The sequence below is a fragment of the Falco cherrug genome, chromosome 2 (genome assembly GCF_023634085.1).
Source record: "Falco cherrug isolate bFalChe1 chromosome 2, bFalChe1.pri, whole genome shotgun sequence".
Classification (NCBI taxonomy): Eukaryota; Metazoa; Chordata; class Aves; order Falconiformes; family Falconidae; genus Falco; species Falco cherrug.
The window spans coordinates 90,366,679-90,389,100 of NC_073698.1; the positions used below are offsets into that span (position 1 = coordinate 90,366,679).

At 40.0% G+C, this 22,422-nt stretch overlaps 1 protein-coding gene across 3 annotated transcripts in view; it reads left to right on the forward strand.

Moving 5' to 3' along the window:
* Nucleotides 1–2,604: 2,604 nt before the first annotated feature.
* SMPX (small muscle protein X-linked) overlaps nt 2,605–22,422 on the forward strand; it is a 44,364-nt gene continuing 24,546 nt past the window's right edge. Inside the window, exons 1-4 of one of the 3 annotated variants that reach the window (XM_027810918.2) lie at nt 2,605–2,726; nt 6,294–6,353; nt 11,295–11,384; nt 15,615–15,768. In XM_027810918.2, coding sequence (XP_027666719.1) covers nt 6,315–6,353; nt 11,295–11,384; nt 15,615–15,755 — 270 coding nt within the window. In that variant the 5' untranslated portion in view covers nt 2,605–2,726; nt 6,294–6,314 and the 3' untranslated portion in view covers nt 15,756–15,768. Of the gene's footprint in view, nt 2,727–3,512; nt 3,741–6,293; nt 6,354–11,294; nt 11,385–15,614; nt 15,769–22,422 lie in introns of those variants that run through there. The other 2 variants (XM_027810920.2, XM_027810917.2) reach the window with 2 other exon arrangements.

A 22,422-nucleotide genomic window follows, 5' to 3' on the forward strand; every position in this document is an offset into this window, starting at 1 on the left:
CTTATTTCAAGTGAGCTAACTGCTCCTTTGTTGACTTACATTTTCAATTGTATTGCATTGTTTGCATTACACTAAAACAGTTTGGACTATAATAGGAAAAAAAAAATTCTTTTGGGAGCCTCAGGGAAGTTATATCTGTGCTCATGAGGTTTCTCAAAAAGCAAAACATTTAAAAAAGCATATTAAGTAGTGACAGCTTAAAGAAAAAAGTCTGACATTATACAGTGAAATATCTCAGTCAAGAAGTAAGACATACATGCTTCTGTTAAACATTGACTTTGCTTTTGAAACAAATAAGCTGTTCCAGGAAGCGTGTTAATTTGACAAGCTTCTAGGAATGCAATAAAAGTATATTTTGAACTATATTGAGATTTTCATTCTTCAAATACTTTGTTACTATGTCTTTTGGGTCTCTGTACACAAGACATAATATTTATGCAGTGTGTGACGATGTACCTAGTCCTAACTTGCCGGGCATTGAATCTATCATCTAAAATGCACTTATGCCTCATTATTTACTTTCTAAATCACCTGCTGCATGTATTTAGCAGATGAATCTGCAAGTCATGGGGCTATGCATGCCAGTCGTTATTCAAATGAATGGTACTCTGCAAAATAATGGTAGGTCTATTTTTCCCTTTAAAATCTACTCAGATTGACATTTTCTGATATTAGTGATAAAATCTAGGTTTACTCCTTTGTCCCCACAATTTAATACAGTTTAGGTGTGATAGCTTATGGGTGTTAGGTATGTGACAGAGGTAGATTCTTCTCCTGTTTACACATCGCTAAGACTATCTGTGAAATCACTTGTCACTGCCATGAAAATTTGTTGAAGGAAACAGTGTTGAGCTGGTATTTCTTAGGCATATTTGCAGAATGATGGGATTATAAAATGTGAGCAATGGCCTACCTTTTCTAAATGAATGACATGTGGAAGAAGTAACTGGGTATTCCAGAGCTGGTTTGTAATATAACTGTTGTAATATAAATTGAAATAAAATTGTGTATAAGACCTTGTTACAAAAATGTAGTGCCTCTTTCATTGCCTTCTAATACTTTTGTGTAAATATAAACTTTCACAAGGAGGAATGTAAAGTCACTTATTTGACTTCAGCTTTGCTTTAATGTGGCCTCAACCACCTGGAAGGCAGGACCTTAGACTGTAACAGCAAAATCCTGCATTCTGGGCAAAAGACAGGTTTTTAAGCCCTGTTGTGAACTCTACCATGGTTCAAGTGCAGTAGTCTTCTTAAACCTCGAAATATTTGATAACAGCCATGCTCAGCCTTTCTGAAGAATGGGCCAAGGGGTCTCCTTGGAACAAGCCAATTGCTATAATTATCTCTGTCAGTCTTGACCTAATACAAGTGCATGTGCTTGTTGCATATGCCTAGTTGGGTGTCCATCTTGTCGTGGATCTTTGGGAAGGAGGTGACTATGAATAGTCTGCAAGCTGCTAGAGCAAGTCATCAGCTATATCAGCTGCTTAATGATGACAGCAGTTTTGGGAAAGAGGGCAGCAGGGAGTGAGTCACAGGCTTAATGAAGTGGTCTGTGTGGTCATCTTCCCCTTTGAGATACTTGAAATGAAAACAGTGATTGATTGAACAAGTTAAAGTAAAGAGAAATCCTCTCTGAAACCACTACCCCAACCACTAGTTGTTATCTATGTCTTTGGCACTAATTTTGAAAATTCTTGATCTTCTAAAAGTTGCAAGTGGCCAGTACGGTATTGCCCATAATGACAATGCTGTTATCAGCACTAGTGTTGTGGGTCAGGTGGAGAACAGGTATGGCAGAGGAGTGATGAAGGGGAAAGTTCACCCTTAGGAAGATGCAGTGAAGAGGAGGCTGTACTTCTGGGAGTGGAAACATAAGACTGAGCCCTATGCACGAGTTGCTGGGGCAGGTCTCCTTCAGTAGCCTTCACTGGAGATGGTACCCAGCCAGCGTGAGCACAACTGTATAATAACGCTTCATTTCCCTCGTGCGCTATAGCACCTCCCCCCCTCCTCCTTATCTTCTCTTCCTCCATGTACCCTAAGGCTCAGCAGCTGGCTGCTATGGCCTTGCACAGTCAGAAGCCCTCCTTCCCGTGGGAATGGCTGTGCTGCATGGAGCACCACCACGCCGAGACCCCGAGGCAGCTGCTGCGCGACGTTGCTCCCAACCCAATAGCAATACAATTGCATTGGTGTGGCATTCACCTCCCCTAGTTCCTCTGAGGCGAGTTCTTCGTAATTATCTCTCCGTAATTATTTCCTTCTCTGGTGTGGCAGTAGGGAGGCACACGCTGCCCCAAACACCACAGGAGGAGTTACGCGTTCCCTTCTGCCACCGTATGCCTGGCACTTGTGGAAAGTCCAGAGCAACAGTGAGAGGGAGGGAGGGCAGGAAAGGACCCAAAGGTGTGTTCCTTCAACACCTCCTGCCTGACACTTGAGCCCTGGTTTGATGATGGTCAAGTGTCACAGGGGACTAAGTTACAGGGTGAATCAAGCTCTATATTTAGGAAGAACAACTGGAAGCTATGACAGGAATGCCCTTTTACACTTCGCTTCTCAGCTGAGTCCCACTCCAGCCTGGAGCAGCTCTCAGTGCCGTCCAGGCTGAAAGCATTGGAGCTATTTCAGACACATTAAAAGGATCGCAGTCAATACCTCAGCTGGTGGAAGAAGGTACCTCTTTCAGCATCGAAAGGAGGTGCACATACTCACTTGACGGTTTGGAGCTTTTCTTATATAAGTAAATAAGTAAGCTAATCTTGAAGGGGTCAGTTAAAAACTTGAAAGACCCTTATGAAAACTGTTTAATGCAAGGTGACTACGATAGTTGTGGGTTTCTGCTTATTTTAATGTCTCATACAGCGTATCAGCATATTCAGAACAGATTGTTATAATTATCGCTTCGTAGTCTGTGGAGATCTTTAAAGATTTAATACAGAAAGTCAGTTAAATACCTAGTGACTCATAAGAAGTGTAACTGTATTAGCTCGAATGCTGTAGTACATAGGCATGCTGATTGTTTTCTATATGTTTGTTATAGTCAGTGAAATATTACGTGGGGATTTTGATGGTAAGAGGTGTTCTTTCACTGTAAGCTTAGCAGGTAACTGTAGGGGAGGCAACTGCATTACAGAAACCGTGATTGCATTTGCCTAGAGCATGTAGTAAGTTTCTGTGTGACAGGCTGGAAGCTGCAAATTAGGGGATTCTTGTCTTTCTTTGCACTAGCTGGGTCTCACAGTAGTGTAGTTCCTGTCAAAGCCTTTTAATAAGATAATACACTGCAGTTCTGTGTCCGAAATGCCCGTTGTGCTTGGTGCCGTGAGTGCAGCAGGGAGAAAGGGCAGCTTCCAGCTGGGGCAGGGGGAGGGCTTTTTCTCTTGTCCCTGTGCTACTGTACATCTCTTGTGCAGATTACAGCAGATGGCATTATGATATTGTATTTAAAGCAAATTGAATAAGCCAGCTTATTATCTTGCTGCAGCCCTGTCAGAAATTATTTTTAGCAGAGGGACAGAAGACAGGTCCTTTGTTTTACAAAGTTTCTTTTCAAAACACTCATTTATTTCACTGTAGTAGTCCTGTATTTCACAAGTAGTCCCATTCATGAGTACTTTCGTGCGAAGCAAGGGGATTTGCAGGGGAAGTCTGGCATAAAACAACTCCAAACTGGACTAATGTTGCCGTTGCTTTCTAAGTTTGGCTCAGCATGCGTCCCATAGAAGGGAAAAGGTAAGGTGTGGGGAGGCCAAAAAGGTGCTGGGGAGCACAGGCTGCGTGCGCCTGCCTTTCTCTGGCTGCACGCATATGAAATCCTGCTGTGGAAATGAGGGTGAAGAGGGATTTTTTTCAAGTTTGCAGAGCTGATTGGAATGCCAGAAGTAACTTAATATGAGTGCAGCACTCCTGACTGTCTCGCTGAGATGTGTGGCAAAAGAACCAAGGAATATGTAAAAATGATCTAATCACTTCAAGTAATAGATGTATCTGTAATCTGAGGCTTCTTTTCCTGTGGTTGATGGTCAGTGTTGCTCTGGAGGGAAACTCAGGGAAGGGAGGGAAGGGGAGAGAGCCAGAGAAGATTGTCTATTTTTACTCAGTAACGTGCTGTTGTCCTGATTTCCCTGGCAGTAATGAGGACAGCACGAACTGGTAGGAAAATCACCTCCTCCGAAAGCAGTCCTACACAATTGTATCATGCATCTGTCTTTAGGAACCAGTGTCTGATTGCAATCAATTTGAACGCAGACTTCTTGTGAACCCAGAGCACCTCACTGAGGAGCTCTATCGCTGCACTTGTTTTAAAGTTGAGATTCAGTGTAAATCCTTACCCATTTAGCTCTAGGTGGCCCAAGAAGTATATATCGGTGTTTTTGCAATGCACTGGCATGTGAGATGGAGAAGTACATCAGCATGAATTTCTTTGTGACAGTGGTTAGAAAGTAGATCCATTTTATGTTAATTTCCTGTGCTTTTGTTTCCATTTTTCGTTCTGATTAGAAAGAGGAGAAGATGATAAGAAAAATTAATTAAACTTTCCTGTATTATGAGTCCTATCTTTCCAATAAACTGGAGGATTGTTTTGTATTCATCTTTGGAATACAACCACTCATTCACAGCACAGTTATTTCTTGGCATAGTGAAGATTTTCAAAAAGGAAGGAGAGAGAGAGAGCTCGGTTAATCCTTTTGGCTTTTTGAAATCTGTGCAAATTTTGTCATCAACTTCAGTGGCTGAGATTTCACTCCCCAAAGTGAATTCTAAAGTTTTTAAAACTACCTCTGGTTTTAAGATTGTAAATATAAATATAAAACCACAATATAAAACTCACTGGAAGCCTGCTGGTTTAATTTTGCATGATGGTGGTGTGGGTTTTTTCTGATTTATTAATCAGTAGAATCAGTTTAAACCCAAAGCAGCCTATGAAGATGATGTCCTCCGAGTTAAGCCTGCGTTGGTTGGAAGCGCTCTTTACAGCTGAGAGTGCGATCAGAGGGAGACCTCTAACGGCAGGTCATTTTTACTGTAAGTTCTGCTCAGCATTCTACACAGATTTAAAGCTACATGAGAATATGCAAGCGCAAGTCTTCCACGAAGCTCCAGTGATACAATTTCAGGCTGATATTCCAAGCTGAAGCCAACCTACAACTCGTCTCTACTTTTCTTTGGTACCGCCTCCATGTGACCATTACACTCTTTGCAGTACCAAAACCTTTGACCCACTTTTGATTTCTCAGTATATTTCTACTATTCTCTTCTGCATCATTTATTACTTTTCTCAATATTTTCCTTCTCATTTCAGGTTACATTTAGTAGCAAAAATATGCTGTAGATTGATTGTGATCAATGAGTTCTCTGGTGAAATAATTTCTCATCTTTTAGTATTACTAAATTATTACTATTAGTAAAGTATTACTTTTTTTTGGTTTATAATGGTTAAATAACCAGGCTTTGATGAAGGTCTAGGCCAGTTAAAATCTTAATTCTCATTGAAAGAATAAAAGGCTGAGACAATGTTTCAATTAATCTGATAATAACATTTCTTGCCTTTTTTTTTTTTTTAACCTTTACAGAATCTTTTGATTTTGGTGTATTTCCTGTTGTTATTGTATATTAATACTGCATCAGTTCGTATTTCTCCACGTACATAAAACTAGAGGGAAAACTCTGTCCTTTTTCATTTTATTTCTAAAGAAAATTGATTAATCCAATGCTCTATAACTTTGAGGAGAAGCTACTTTGTGCCCTCGATTGTCAAAGAGGACTTTAGAGTTTGACCATCTTGATCATTTTCAGTCTATAGGCATTAAGGTTTTGCAAGGATTTGTGAGTCAGAAAATGGTTATGTCTGCATTTACCAATGTTTTATAGCAAGTTATGCTTTATTTGAAAGAAGGTTTAAACTGAGAGTTCTAATAATTTCCTCATATATACTGTGACAGAGATAATCACACATTGTTTATCCACAAATGCTTCCCTTAATTCTTACTCATTTTATAATGCCGTGAAGGTTTGAGAGATTCCTTATCTCTATTCATTGTTATTTTTAATGTGAAAGAGATAGCTCCATTTGTGGCTATGAAACATTAATTGGAGAAGCTCAGGTGTTCTGTCTCCTTCTGGTATTCAGAAGGAATAACTAAGCAACTCTGAAACTGAGATGGAAACAGGAGCTGGGCAGATGAAATGGATGCCTGTCAAGAGGCAGCATGGGCTAAGTTCTAGCTTATCTCACTTAGCTATCAGAATGTCAGAGCTGGTAACACTTTCCCATTTTGCTTGCAGGGATAAGCCTCTGTCTTAAAAATGTCAAAACAGCCAGCGTCACATGTCAAAGCCATTCAGGTAAGAGACAGTATTTACGTTTCTAATATAATAAAATAATAAATCTCAACCTCCAGTGCTTGGCAAACTGCACTTTTACTCAGACAAAACACCACAGAAGTGCTAACTGGAGATTATTCCTTGAAAGTGAAAAGCTTGGTAGACATGAAAGTACTGAAAAAGTTTGACCTGAAGAGTGTCTTATGATCTGGGCTGATAAAAAACTGGATCAGGTGGGATGGTTAATCTCTTGCTTGCATGGTCTTTCCAGTGTTAGGTTATGGCTGTTGGCGGATCAGCTAAGGAAAACACAGTGATACATCTTTATAACTGATCAGTATTATGAGTAAAACTAATTCTTGCAACTGTTAGATTTCCCACAGGGTTAATATAATGCTGAAAGAATTATAGGTTAAAAAGAAGGGATAGGTATTTTGAAAATTTTCACATGTGCATTCCTTCAGGAAAAAAACCCTACAACTTTGAATATTTGTTTAAGAAGCATTTTATTTAAAAACCAAATGAGAAAAATGTTGATGTTTTAATTTAAGAAATTCTTCTGTGTCACATACCTCCTCAAATGTTATATGCTTATAAGGATGAAATCGGTTGTTACATACTTGTAAAAGAAACAGCTGGAGAATTATCCCAACATCATAATAAAGTTGCCTCACAAAGAATGTATTTAGCTCATGCTATCATTGATTCTTGTGAAAAGGTCAGAATGCATCCTGAACTGCAGATTTTTTCAGATATTTCATATATTTTTTTAAAGTGCACTTGCAATGGAATTTTACCATGAGTTTAGGTTCCCTTGGGATTATGTAAGAAACACAAAATGGAATTTCTGAAGTCTGAGCTGTCCTCTGTTTCCTCAGGAAAATTCTAGCTCAATGGATTGGAGTGTCAAGAAGATTAATTTCCCAGTGGCTAGACAGCATACTGAAGTTGCAAGACACTGAAAAATGCTAATTCTCTTTATCATCATCAACTCTACTGCAACAGGCATATAAACTACTGCACTTCAGTTGAAATTAGCAGAAGTTTGGTATTGATGTCACTCTGTTCAAATTTTCATCCCTTTTTTACAGTGACTATGGAAATGTTTGTATGATTAATGAAAAAAGGTAGATAATTTATAGGTCCAAATTATTGACATTTTACATTTAAGCTCCATAGACACAAACAAACATTTTTTAAGGAGTGAATTTGGTTTACTTTTTTCTGTAATGTAAAGAAGTAGTTATAGGCTCCTTTTTATTTTTATGACGAGTTTCCAACTTTTAGATGTAAAAAAATTCTTCCAATTTTTCCATTTTAAAAGTCCCGTAAGTTCAATATTTTAAGAAACTTTAATTTTTGCAAAGGTAATTTGATTCATGAGAAAAATTACAGCACAAACTTTAAATCTATTAAACTTTGTGTCAAAGGTTGCTCCAGCAGGGAGACTTGTGCTTGGACTGATACCTATTACACCTTGAGCACTCTAAGAGTCATGACTCAAAATGTCACATTACTTTTATACGTTGTGATTCATATATTATAATCCCTTGCTATTATGTGCTATAATAGTAGGACAGGCATCCCCTGGAGAATGTACATCATGCTGCAGCGATGGAAATTTAACGATACTTTACTAACTGAAGTATTTCATGGTACTCTTTGTCAGAAATGGCTTCTTTCTGACTGTACAAGATGTATGTTAAAATCACTTGCCAACAGCCACTAAATACAGATGTGGGAGACTTAAAGGTAGCGACTGGTTCCCAAGAGTAGTTCAGGGTGATAGAGGACCAAAGTACTGTTAATTCCTGATAACATTCATTGCTGGCTTCCTCCTCTCAGCGTGTAAAAGACTGTGTACAGCTCTGGCTGAAAATTATTCTACCCACAAGTGCCACTCTTGGCTTTCCCCAGAGATAAAGGCGAAGGGTTTCCTATTATTATTATTTTTTCTGAATTTCATTCAGTTTTCTCTGTAGTTCCTTTATTATTTTTTTAAACTGAAATTGTTTATACTAAAGTGGCTTTACAGCTTATTCAGCCATCCTTCTGGAGAGCTAGGAATGGCTGTGATGCTGTGAAGAATTTATCCATAACAGTCCTCAACTCGTACATGGATGCATGAGTTGTACCCTAATTGGGATGCCCTGTCTCTATTAAACAGAAAAAATAACACAAACAAATCTTTAAATACCAGTTAAATGGAGTCAAACTGCAATATATGTTGGATGCCATGCCTACAGTTATTTTTCCTTTGGTCTGTTCAGGAAGACCTTAGTAGAGTACATCAGTACGCATACTTACTCATTATGAAAACTGCAATGACATCCAAAACACAGTAGGCACTTTCCAAAACCAAAAGAAGATGCAAACCCAATAGTTTTAATAATTACTATGATTAAAAATAATAATTACACCTAGAAAGTCTGTGTAAAGTAATTATAGTCTGGGAGTTCAGGAGTTTGGAACAAAAAAACTCCTGTTTAACATTTTACTGGAGGGAGAGCAGGCAAGAAAGAGGTCAGTGAGACTCGTATCTCCACCCCAGCAGACAGGTGACAAGAGCCATGAAATGTATTTTTAATACAAGATAGCAAACTTGTGCTGATAGCAGCACAGCAGAGTCCTTGCAGAGCTACACTAGCTTATAGAATTTGGTCCACCCATTACACGGCTGCTTGTCTGCAGGAAGGGGCCAGCGGCGGATTAAGAGGGAGATTTACAGCTCAGGACTTTGGTACCGCTGGTCAGGAACTGTATGGAAATCAGTCATACTTTCCTTTCATAGTAGAAATAATTGAATGTGTGGTATGTGTTATCAGACCTAGACAACGTGAAGCTATGTCTTACAGGCTGCTCATTTTACCAAATTAATATTTCATGTCTGTGTACATCTTGTCCAAACTCTGATGTGAACATACTTATTGCAGATAAAATAGTACAAACTGCTTTTGTGTGACACAGATTACTGTGAAAATGCTCAAGTAGACCAAAGAGCAGTTTGTTTAATTAACAATCTGGCACTTAATGGTTCATTTTTGTTTCCTGAACCATTTTTAGTCACAGTTGGTCTGTCATTCACAGTAGGAAACACAAGGGCTGGGCATCAGGCTTGCCACACTGTGCTGTGCCCTGGGTGGCTGTGGGAGGCTGGTGTCTGCGAGGGGCAGGGATGCCTGAGTTTAAAATGAGCACCAAGAGGAGAGAGAACCCTTAATGTTTCAGATCTGCAAACCTGTATGACCACGCTAGCTGTAAAGTACAGAGAAGTTTCAAATTCCGAAAAAAGAAGCTGTCTGAAAGTACCGGAGCCTGGCGGGGAAGATGCTTAAAGTTAAAAATAGCAGAGCTGTTTTTTTCCACCCATAAATGAAATAACAGGTTAAGTACCGTGAGGCTGAAAATGCCCTGTCTCCTGGGAACTTAGGAGGTGTAGATGAAAGGTTTTTCACTATATCTAAACTAATGCTCAGTGAAAAACCTTTGTGAAATGAATGCCCGTTTGTCTGTAAACTACATGGCCCTGTGGACATTTGCCAGCCCCACTGAAATGGCAACATCACCTTGGAAAAATAGCATAATGGGAAACAGATAGGTAGTATACAGGGAAAGGTGCTTATTTCTTGGCAAAAGGATTCTTAATTTGCTTGACGTTTGATGACAGCTGTCAGAACAGTTGTTACTGAAAACAGTGGGCTGTTTTCCTGTGGTTGCCCAGCCTGGGGCACAATCTGCAAGACCGCGATTTGAGCAGAAGAATGGGATTATTCATCTTCATTTAATGCAAATCAGTCAGATGGTAAACTACAATAACACAGCTCGCTGTTGGAAGGTTCTCTGCTTCCACTCCATAACATTACCGATTCACCTTCTGGTTTTACCAGTGGGAGTCATGATATTTTGATGACATTTCCTAGGAGCACCTTCTCTTCTGAGATCATGAGATAAGAACAGGCATAAATTGTGCATTTAGTTGATCATGCCATTTGACTTTTAAAATAATCCAGCCATCGGGAAATGGATACATTTTAGCTGTTCTTCCCTAAGCAACATTTTCTGCATTTCTTTTCTCAAAAATCTTTACTTTTAAGGTATCTATTATCAGCCCCACGTGTGTTATAGCTACTGGCTTTCTGCCACAGATAAAAAGTCAGATTGATGCAGTCATGTGGGTATAATTCTGAGGGGAGTTTGCTAAAGCCAGGGGCTAGTGGTCTGTTCGATGTTGGAGCCGGCCCAGCTTGCTCCGACCCGCAAGCCCCCACTGCAGACTGGGCTGGGGCTGCTGGGCAAAACCGAGATGGGGCTGGAAGGTCAAAAAGCCCTTCCTGCCTTTTCCCACAAATTCTCTTGGCAACCCAGGGGCAGATTTCCAGGACTAAGGCGACACATTTGCAGTTTGTAGCACCCGTGGGCAAATTTTGTCTGTAAGATCACATTTGAAACACTCATGGCTTGAGTTGGCTCAGGGCAGGCTTTCCTTCCTAACTGCCTGGGATTAAACGTGATGAGAACTGGTGTCACTGGGGGAAGGACAGCAGTCCGGTGGTGTGGGGGTCATGGTAGAGTTTGGGTGATTTACATTTAAATGCTGATGCTGGCACTCACCTTGTTTGACCTTGATCGAATCAAAGCAGACGCAGATGTCTAAAGACACTTCGGTGTCTAGTGCTCATTTGTTTAAAGTCCAGTGAAACCAGGGAGGCTAAAATGCAGAACTTCAAAAGCTTTCTAGGTAGCTTTGTTTTTTCACTTTCCATCTTTAAAATGGAGATGAAAGCACTTTTCTTTCCCACAGGAGTGCTGTGATGGATGATGCATACACTGAAGGCATAAGTGCTCAGAAACCACAATAATAATGTCTATACACTTGTTCTACCCCTTTTGAGTTTTGCCATTTACCAACTGTATGTTTATTTATCAGTCACTATTATATGCATCATAATTTCCTTCTCACAGGCTAATATTAACATCCCAATGGGAGCATTTCGACCTGGTGCAGGCCACCCTCATAAAAGAAAAGAACTTGCACCTGAAGAAGTGGAGGAGGTAAGAAAAAAAACAGGGGTTTGATTTTTTCCCCAGGAGAATCCCTGCCATTGATGGAAGAAAGCCTTTTAATCAATCTTACAGCACTGCGTACCACTGTGCATCACTTAGGTGCCACAGCTGAACATGCCCTGATCATTCATGGAAATAAATGGCCACCTACTAAGCACTTCTGTCCTGGTTTCAGCTGGGACAGAGTTAATTTCTTCTTAGTAGCTGGTACTGTGTTTTGGATTTGGCTGGCAACAATGTTGATATACTGATGTTTTTAGTTATTGCTAGGATATATATATACTAAGTCAAGGACCTTTCAGTTTCTCAGGCCCTGCCAGCGGGAGGGCTGGAGGGGCATGGGAGATTGCGAGGGGACGCCGCCAGGACAGGTGACCTGAACTGGCCAAAGGGACATTCCCTACCATGGGATGTTATGATGAGTATATAAACTGGGGGGGTTTGCTGGGAGCTGCTGCTCAGGGACTGGCTGGGCATCGGTCAGCGGGTGGCGAGCAACCGTATTGTGCATCACTTGAGAGAACTCTTCCCTTTGGATTTCATTCCTCTCCCCTTCTCCCTCCTATTCATTATAACTGTTGTTATTATTATTATTATTTTATTTCAATTATTAAGTTGTTCTTGCCTCAATCCTCAAGTTTTACTTTCCTTTATGATTCTCCTCCCCATGCCTCCAGGGCAGGGGGAGTAAGTGAGTGGCTGTGAGGTACTTTAGCTACTGGCTGGCATTAAACCATGACAACATCATATATGCATAGTTCTGTTTTTTGATGCCAGGGCACCTATAGGCATTTAAACTGTTTCAAATGTGCATCACTGCTTCAACAGCAGAATCTGTCAGGAAAGAGAGCCAGGATTTCACCAGCAGTATTTATCTAGATGAGAGCTGATGATGGGACACAGCAGGAAAAGTTATAGCAAGGCTTTGGAAGAATATGCTACTACCAGCTGCCCCATGGTGTGATTTATTGTTACAATGTTGGAACAGGTTTTCAAACCTGACACTTTTTGGAATATCTATTGACAAGGAAAAATTGAATGTGAAGACACTTGCAAATTAAAACCAGAAATTGTGAACCCATTTACCTGCATAGTAGTAAAAATACTCCATTTTAGATTGAATTCTGTGTTTTCATGCTTATATTTTACAGAGAGTTTTTAACACTGAGTTTTGAATAGAAGATTCAATTTATACTATAACCAACATTGGTCGCAAAGGTTGTGATTAAACCCAGATATCATATTTTTGGATTATAATAAAGCAACTTATTTACCATGAACTTTTATAATAAGTAAGAACTAAAACTAACGGTGGAGGAGAAGGTAGTGGTAGATACTCCAAACAAGAAAAAAACTCAAGTAAAGATGGATGCTTATGGCTTCCCGGCCTGTTGCCTTATTTTGGTTTTATAAATCCCAACTGAGATCTGGTCCTGCTGGGCCAGACCGCCAATGCTGCTCAGAGCCAAGGGCAGGAAGGTCTTGGCTCGACCCCATACTGCCGGTCTGCCTCTGGCAGGACTCGGCCGGGTGGACTTGCTGCCATGGGGCCGAAGCAAAGCTGCCATGGCTGGGGGGAGCCTTCCCCTCAGGCAGAGCAGAGCTGTGGTGGTCAGGAGGGAGCGGACAGCCACCTCGTTCCAGGCACGCGGTGGCACTGCTGGTGACTCAGCTCCAAACAAGAAGCAGCCAGATTAGTTTTGGACAAATCATCAGCTCCTTCTGCCCTGGGACAGGCACTTAAAATGGTCAACTTTAGTTGTGTGAGAGCTAATTCTTTCTTTTCTGTCTAAAGAAGATTTTTTTTTCCCTGAATTTCGACATACTTAATACAAATAGTGCTCTTTTTACAAAGAACTTTCCTGAACAAATCAAACCCAGGCTGACTTAACTCTTCTTAAGAAGATTTTGTAAAAAACCAAACCCAAGCATACAACGTGACCTTGAACAGATATTGTGGCTTCCTCCCCCTGGAAAGAAATCAAAGCCTATTCTCTCTGCAGTAATTAAACTGGTGAAGGAATGCATGTTATTAAGCAGAAACTAATACAGCATGTGTGAATTTGGTAGTGTTTGAGAAATAAAATAAATTACTAGTACTGATAATTAGATTTGGTTGCGTAATTGAATATTGCTTTGCTTCTCAGCTACGTGAATACTATATATGAGACAGACGTAATGGAATGAAAGTTCTTGGCCCGGGCTTTATAGCCAATATGCAACCAAACCTATGGGAGTAAAGATGCGGAAACAGATCTTGTAATAGGAATAGAATAAAAATGCTACCAGTGGACTTGTTTTTTCAGTTTTCTCGTCTTTTTAATACAGCTTGTGATTCTTCAGAGCAGCTTTGGACAAATACTTTTGTATTTGTAAAAAAAAAAAAACAACCCACAAAACTTTTGCTAACGCTGCTTAGCATTTTTCACTATATTTTGAGACCTTGGCAAAGGAGATGAGGGAAATACAGGTGTTACTCAAAAGGATGGTGGAGTCAGATGGGAATGTGTATTTTTGAAGGTCAAAAAAGCGGACATGTTAACATGAAAAGAAATAGGGGGTGGAAATTTCAGAAAATAACTCTTCTTCAGTCAGAGCATTTCCATGCATGTATTTGTTAACTCTTGTCATATATCTAAGTCATCCTTCAGACTCTCTTCAATAAAACTGAAGGCCAAGGTCTGATCCCAGCTGTGCACTGCACACAGAGTGGGTGATATAGGGAGGGGTGCAGTCATAAATAGCACACACCTGAGATTAGAAGGGAAAGCTGACATCAATTTATGGTGCGCAGTCTCCAAAACACGGTCAAAGTTTGCACCATTCGTACTATGAGAGGAATGGTATTGTAGATGACTTGCAGTGGTACTTTTAACACCGAATCTGCTATGTACTGATAAGAACTAAGGGGTTGGGGGAATGGTAATTTTTCCTGATTGTTCAGATTAGCTAGCTGTGCAGGAAAACTGTTGAAGCAAACAATACAAGCTCATGGCATCTTTGACTACTAATTTTGTTTTGTGCATCGTTCCAAACACCTTCTGTATCATTTATTCTCCTGCTCTGCTTTACTACTGTTTTAGGATGTTAGATCATAAAGCTAGACATTAAACAGTATATATAGTAGCTGGGGTTGGATTGCTGGCAGGGATTTTAAATGACCAAAGAGAAACAATAGTATAATGCTATTAATTAGTATTACCAGGTATTAACAAATAGTGTATTACCTAAAAGGTGAGAAAAGATAATACAAGTTTACTAAACCAAGCAATACAATTTGATGTTTCATTTTTCTTATATACGGTGATCTCTACAAAGTTCTTAAAAAACAGATAGGAAGAAAACTGTCATTTTTCTAAAATTCCTTGTTTTTTGTTACTTGGCATTGCAAAAATCTTCTTCCTGATTAGCATGTAGTCCACTAGTCAACAGAAAAAAGAGGGGTTTACTGACCAATATTTGACAGATAACTTTAGAATTTTAAAAATAAAGTCAAATATTAAAAACTGATTGTTCACAATCAATACACCTTTCCTGAAAGGGTGGCTAAAAAAATCTAAATACTGAACTAACTCAGAAAAGCCTATCTGAAGAGGACATTCACAGAGTAAGTAAAAAAGAAGAAATAATTTCATTGTGAAATTATTTACAGTGTCCGCAAAATAGCTGTGAGGCACTACCTTAATTCAAACATAAAAAGACAGAAACCCTTCTGGTCTTGCAACTGAGGTTAAGAAAAATTAAACATCAACTCAAACTGAGCTTGGTTGGAGCTTTTGGGGTCCATAACCTATTATCATAGCTCTTCTCCAGACCTGCACAAGATGACTCGCAACTGTGAGACTCTGAAAGAAATTAGATTATTAAAGTGGTTCTTCTGCTTTTTCCCCCTAGAATACAAAGGAACTGGGAGTTTCTTTAAATGCTTCACCCAGTTGATTTTCTGCTAATGGTCTGGCACTGTAAATTCTTACTCAATTAGCAAAATATCCACATTCCTCGACACTGAGCACCTTCTAATTTTTTTTTCAGTATGTTTTTAGACATTTTATACAACAACCAACAAAATAACCTATCTCTTCCTGCCCTCCCACCCATTTCCATTAGGACTGCATTTAGCATAAAAGCATCCTTTCCTGTTTCTCAAATAACTGACCTATGCTCATGCTTGAGATATTGCTACTGCAGTAATAAGGTCACTGGTATCCTTTTGTGCAGAGTGTTCCTGCTTCGACAGAGGAGGAGAAAGACAAGAAACATCTCCCAGGGGCTAAGAAACTTCCAGGTCCTGCTGTCAACTTGTCAGAGATCCAGAACGTAAAGAGTGAGCTAAAATTTGTCCCAAAAGCTGAACAGTAGCTGGAACAAGCAGGTGAGTAAAAGAGAGGTGCTTTGCATGGCTTGAGGAGAAACAGGCAGATCCAGGAACCTCTTAGTGTCAAAAGATGCCTTTTTAATTACTTCAGGGGACCTGGAATTACACCCCATATTTCAAAGACAAAATATAAAAAGAAAATGTCATAATCCTTGGAATTCTGTTATTTCAAGCGTGGAGCATATAGGAGAGTGTATCTGATGATATGTGGCACCCATCAACAGACCTAACAATAAGTGTGTTCAGCTGTTAGGAATATTGAAGCCAGTTTACAAATACCAGCTTCTTGCTTTGCAAGCACAAGTTCCAGCTTTACAGAATATAGGACTCGTATTTTTACACTCTAACTACAAATAAATGTTTTACAATGCAAATAAATTTATTGCAGTGATGGACAAGTAGGTCAGTGTTTTTAAAAATCTCCTTTGGAACATTAGATATTTGATATAACTTTATTTCTGTAATTCAAAACTGACATGCTAATGGCTCCGTGTATGTGATAACAGAAATGTACCAATGCCACTTGTGGCACCCAGGGACTTGCTGTATATCTATGCGGGGCTCTGAAATATGGTATAGGACCTTGGAGAGATCTGTGCTTCTCTGGAGTGGCAGCTGGAGACCAGGCAGTGACCCTCAGGCACTGCAGACAATACCAGACACCTAAGGGTTGAGCCACTGGTCTATGACGAGCCCCACAACTCATACTTAATCTTGTTTTGCTCAGTGTCCAGATGGAGATCAGTGACAAGTGGTGTCCCCTGGGGGTCTGTACTGGGACCAGTACTGTATCTTCATCAATGACACAGACAGTGGGACCTCAGCAAGTTTGCAGACAACACCAAGCTGAGTGGTGCCGTTGACATGCCTGAGAAGGGATGCCATCCAGAGGGACCTGGACAAGCTCAAGAAGTGGGCCCATGTGAACCTCATGAGGTTCAACAAGGCCAAGTGCAATGTCCTGCACCTGGGCTGGGGCAACCCCTGGTATCACTACAGGCTGTGATGAAGGGGTTGAGAGTGTCACTGAAATTTGGAGTAAGAAAACTCCTTAACACCAAAGTAGTATTAAGAAGCAGGCATTCCTTTATTGCAGCGCTGGATGCACAGGGGATCATTCCATCTATTGTGCCTGCTGTATGTTACATTTAGGCAAGATTATGTAGACCATACGTATGTTTATGCATTAAATTTCTTGGAAGAGTCATACGTTCATTCATTTCCTAAGAATATGTGTTACTATGTTAATTAAGCATCGTGCATGCTCCTTACAGGTATTTAAGAAAACTTCTAGGGGTCTCAAACAATAGTCGACCCTCTAGTTACAGTTGACCGAGAATTGAACCTCAGTTACCTTTCCCTACATGGACTTAAACACAGTTCAATTTTTGGCAAGTTTGGTTTCAGATCCAGCTTCACAAGAAGATCTTTTGGTTTAGTTCCTTCTTGGCATTATTGATTAACCTTCCCTTAACAATATAATGTTGCACAACTACTGTTTGGTGGTAATTGTCCATTACACTGAAATGAACAGTACATGGTGACAAGAATAGCCCCTGTGGAGAAGGACTTGGGGGTACTGGTGGGTGATAAATCAGACCTGAGCCAGCAGTGTGTGCTTGCAGCCCCAAATGCCAACTGTATCCTAGGCTGCATCAGAAGCAGCGTGGCCAGCAAGCAGGTCAAGGGGGATGATTCTCCCCGTCTGCTCCACTCTGGTGAGACCCCACCTGGAGTGCTGTGTTCTGCTCTGGGGTCCTCAGCACAGGAATGACATGGACCTGTTAGAACAGGTCCAGAGGAGGCCAAAAACATGATCAGAGGGGTGGAACCCCTCTCCTGTGAGGAAAGGCTGAGGGAGTTGGGATGTTCAGCCTGGAGAAGAGAAGGCTCCAGAGAGACCTTATAGCAGCCTTTCAGTACCTAAAGGGGGCTTGTAAGAAAGATGGGGACAGACTTTTTAGTAGGGCCTATAGCAACAGGACAAGCAGTAAGTGTTTTAAATTAAAGGAAGGCAGATTCAGACTAGATGTAAGGAAGAAATTTTTTACGATGAGGGTGGTGAAACACCGGAGCAGGCTGCCCAGAGAGGTGGTAGATGCCCAGTCCCTGGAAACATTCGAGGTCAGGTTGGATGGGGCTTTGAGCAACCTGGTCTAGTTGAAGATGTCCCTGCTCATTGCAGGGGGTTTGGACTAGGTCCCTTCCAGCCCAAACCATTCTATAATTCTATGATTATTTTATTTCAAAGGAAATATTCAGCTCTTCAGTGTAGATTTCAGAATAATTTCCGTCTGATTTTAAACAAGGCCCATAAGTCTCTGTTTTTCTACATTCTGAGATTAATGATAATTTCTGTCCGTAAAGTTATCCTCTGATTTCTTTTGAAAAGTCTAGTCAGTAAAGCTGCATCAGGCAGTTACAGTGAAAATTCAGATCCACAGAGAAGTTTCAATCCAACCCCCCCCGCCCCCAGCTACAGTAAGAAAAAGATATTTGTGTCACATAGTAGTCACCTGAATCGCCAGTTTTACCTATTGACAGAATTCCTTTTTATCATGAAGAGAGGCAGAGGAGCTGAAGAGAAGAACGTCATCTGGAATTTACTCCACAGAAACATAAATGAAGAACAAAAGAAAACAGAAAGCAGTGCAAAAGGGTTCTGGGAATGCAGGAGTGCTATGGACCAGGAATCTCAAAAGAAATGGCATATAATCTGAATGAATTGCCCCAATACACACTGCAACATTAACTTATTTTTTATGTACAGCATAAATATGCCATTTAGAAGGAAAAAGTGTTTAGTTATTTCTTGCTTTTACCCTGCTGTGTCATAATGTTCCTGTTATTTTAAAGAAACAATGTAGTCTTTATCTTCAGAAAATTTGGGAAAAGGAAAATTAACATTTTGTAAAATGTAACATTGTAGTCATCACACTAAAGCAGTGCCCAGAGAAATATGAATTTTTAATATGAGGCTTGAAAGACGCTTTTCTCTGTAACAGATATTTAGACATACATTTAACCCCATATTTGTTCTCAGATGATGGCTATTTTCAACATTTAAATCACTTACAAAGAGTCTGACAGAAACATTAGGGTGTGCACAGAGGTTCATCCTAAATAAAATATTTCTACAGAAAGGTCACCAAAGTAAAGGTCATCTTGAAGGCTCTGAGGTCATTATGAAGTAATTTCTGTCTCAAACCTTCTTTTGATGTTGTATGGGTCATCAGGTTCTAACAATGACAGAGATTTCTAGATTTTGGATAGTAAAGTCACAGATCATATTCAAAAACTTAGTTTCTAGCGGGGTTGCAAGCATGCTACTCACTGGAGACTAGGAGTTTGGGTTTGGTTGCGGTGCAGAATTAATCATGTGCATAAATTCTAGATAAAATTGGGATGTAAATCAATTACTTTCCACACCCAGCAGTCTTGAAGGGTACTAAATCTAAGGATTGTTCCTACAGAGGACATTCATCAGTTCAGTTATATTAAGCATGACCTGCACCCTTGTCTAAAATGTGATATAGTCAGCGAATAGTTTTATGACTGACCATGCCAAGTCAGTGAAGATTATCTTTATTTGCAAGAAATCCATGCGTACCTCTTCCTGATAATTTGCTTCATCTCCAAGAAGGGGTTACTGATCATCCTTTGGAAGTAATGCTCTCTAAAGAATGGTAAACTGACTAGCCAATGGAATATGCCTGTGCATACTGATAAATGAGGGTGTTCTTTGGTTTTCACAGTTGAAATTAATTCTCTTTTTTTTTTTTTTCATTTCATATCAATTCAGATATTCACTGCTGAGAAATTTCCCTTTGATAGTATTTATATTTCTTGTGGTACTGTAGGAAATACCCACTGAAACTGATAGAATAGCTCCAAATTCTCTGGATAATTTCCATTTCGCTGTGATCCTATAATATTATATAATAAAAATATTAAAAAGATATATAAATACATCAAAAATACCAAAGGTTTTATAACTACAACAGTTATTTCTAACACTTCTTCCTAGTATTGTCATTTATTCATCACATGGTTTCAGTAAATTGCAAGTCAACATGATCGATTCTGTTTTAATTTTGATCCATGTTTTCTTGCTCAGCTTTACAGAGTGCAACCTCATCAGCAAAAATAAGGAGCCTGCAAAACAGTGGGTTGGTTCGTTATTTACTAACTCATTCCTACATGATTTGCACTTCAGAGTAGCTTCTATTAAATATCTCTGGTCATGCTCTTTCACCAAATTACTAACCAGGAACAGACTTGCTAAGATCATAGTTGTGAGTCTAACAGTTTGTGGGAGGGATGTAATTAGCAAGATATCATGAAGCTGGATCCACTGAAGGTCATAAAGTGCTTAGTAGTTAAGATATTCCTGTAGTCATCCCCTGCTGCTGGTCCATCTTCTATAATTAACTAATTAGCATACTCTTCTTCATCATAAAGATTTTTTTTCTTCCACAGACCTGTAGATGATGTGTTTTCTGCAGCTAGTTTTAATATACAATGTGAACTATGATTTTTTTTTTGTTTTCTCCTTCTATAGTTCTTTTTTTGCTGCTCCCTTGGCACATGCACATTTCTACATGCACAAGAGCAAAACACACGCAAAACAAAATAGTAACAAAATAGCACACACTAATCAGCTAAATATATGTCCTATTGAATAAATAATGGTAGGAAGCATTTAATTTGTGACAAATGCAGCCTGCTGTGGATGGGATTTACTGCTGATTGTTGTGATACCTCATGTCATGACTAGCATGGTGATTGTACCTAAAAATGGGCCTGAGCACAAACTGGCATTTCACCTGAGAATATATTTCACCTGAGAATATGCAGCCAGTTACAGCTGCAACTTAGGTTCGTTCTTCATTCTGTACCACTTCAAGTCTTGTGTCCTGAAGTGGGGTGAGTGGAAGGGTGAGTCAGTGATGTGTATGTGTGTGTGTGCACGTGTGTTGTGCGTGTGTGTGTGTGTGTGTGTGACAAGACTTTTTACAATGCACTGTGAAGGACCATGGAGTCTAAATGCTAGAATTTGGTTTTAAAGGACCTAAACCTTCAGCTAGAGTGGTCTAGTCTTTTCCTTTTGAAGGAGACTTTCATAGTTACTGAAGGAACTTCTCAAAAGGGAAAAAGTTTACTGCCTTGATGTTACAAAAAAGTCTGTTGTGGACATATGGGCAGCACTCCTGGCATTGTGTTCTGGTCGTGTTTGGAGAAAGGGCTTCTCAGGATCCCCATTACAATGGTTATGAGATGGTTTCTCAAGGTGTGAGAAACCATGCAGCTGGTACTTGTAGATAAACTGTCATCTTTACCTGGAACTCTACTGGGGAGGATGGTTTAACTGCAGGGGGTAGTTCTGTTGTCGGGTTACAGAAACAAGGGAGTTGTACTTTTAGGGCAGAAGAATAAACAGCTAGCAAAAGTTTCCCAGGGCATATTAGCCTTTGCATTACTTGCAGCATTACCTCCACTATAGCATCTTGGGAATGCTGTCCTGCACAAAATGAGGGATCTTGTCAGCAGAGCAGCCTCTGAGATTGGCATTGCTTGGGGAAGAAAGAGAGAGGAAGGGGAAAAAAGAAAAGTAGTCCCTTGGGGAACAGAGGTCTTATATCCACACTTAAAGATGTTCCTTGATGTTGCTATTAATTATTTACAAAAAAAGTCAATTACCCTGGGCTAAAAATATACATTATAACTTTGTCCACTGAGTATTGCAGCTTTTAGTTAGAGTTTCATGCTATAAACTGCTCTTAAGCCACATCTCAGTTAACAGTAGCCTAGTGTCACTGCTCTGACACACAGATCAATGATTGTGTCTTACTCCTATGCTCACATGGACCAGAAGGATACAGCTAAACTGCTGTACAGTCACAAGCAAAGTTACTGCCACTTTCTCCCAGAAACACAGCCAGTGCTTTGCTAATAGAGGAACTCTTTCATGCTGTGAACACAGTTTTAAGAAAACATGTTAATTTGATTAAGCCCAGGTAGCCAGCCCTTGTGTGAGAGAAGGCAATTCTGTGTCCAGAGGGTGCCAAGATACATCAGGAGCTTAGGTCTCCTTAGCTGGATGGGGAACAATGGGGTGAAGAAGGAAGATGTGCTGCAAGAATTTCTGCAGCACTCTTCTGCCAAAGTCTGAGGAGGCTCAGGGGGGATCTCATCAATGTATATACGTACCCAAAGGGAGGGTGCAAAGAGGACAGAGCCAGGCTCTTTTCAGTGGCGCCCATGATGGGCCATCCCTAGACCCACTCACTATTTGGCCTGCGTTAATTTCAAAGCACTTCTGGTGTTTTTCCGTCCTTGGTTTCCTACCATCCTGCTGTCTTTGGTTCAGAGCTTCCAGATTAGCAGCACTTGGGGTGTTCATGGCTAGCCATCAATTTTGCGATGTCGCTTCTGTTTGTAAAATTGTCCTAAGAAACTAGGTAGTTAAGGACTTTTAGAACTTTTTAACAGCATGTTTAAGATTCTTTTGGTTTGCCTTCCAGGTTTTTTGAATCTTCTTATGTCATGCTTTCAGATTTTAGAACAGAAGAGCTAGAAATTTCTTTTCAAAGAGAAAACTAGAATCTTCAGGACATAATTTAATATCAGAGGAACCTTTGGAATCTTGTT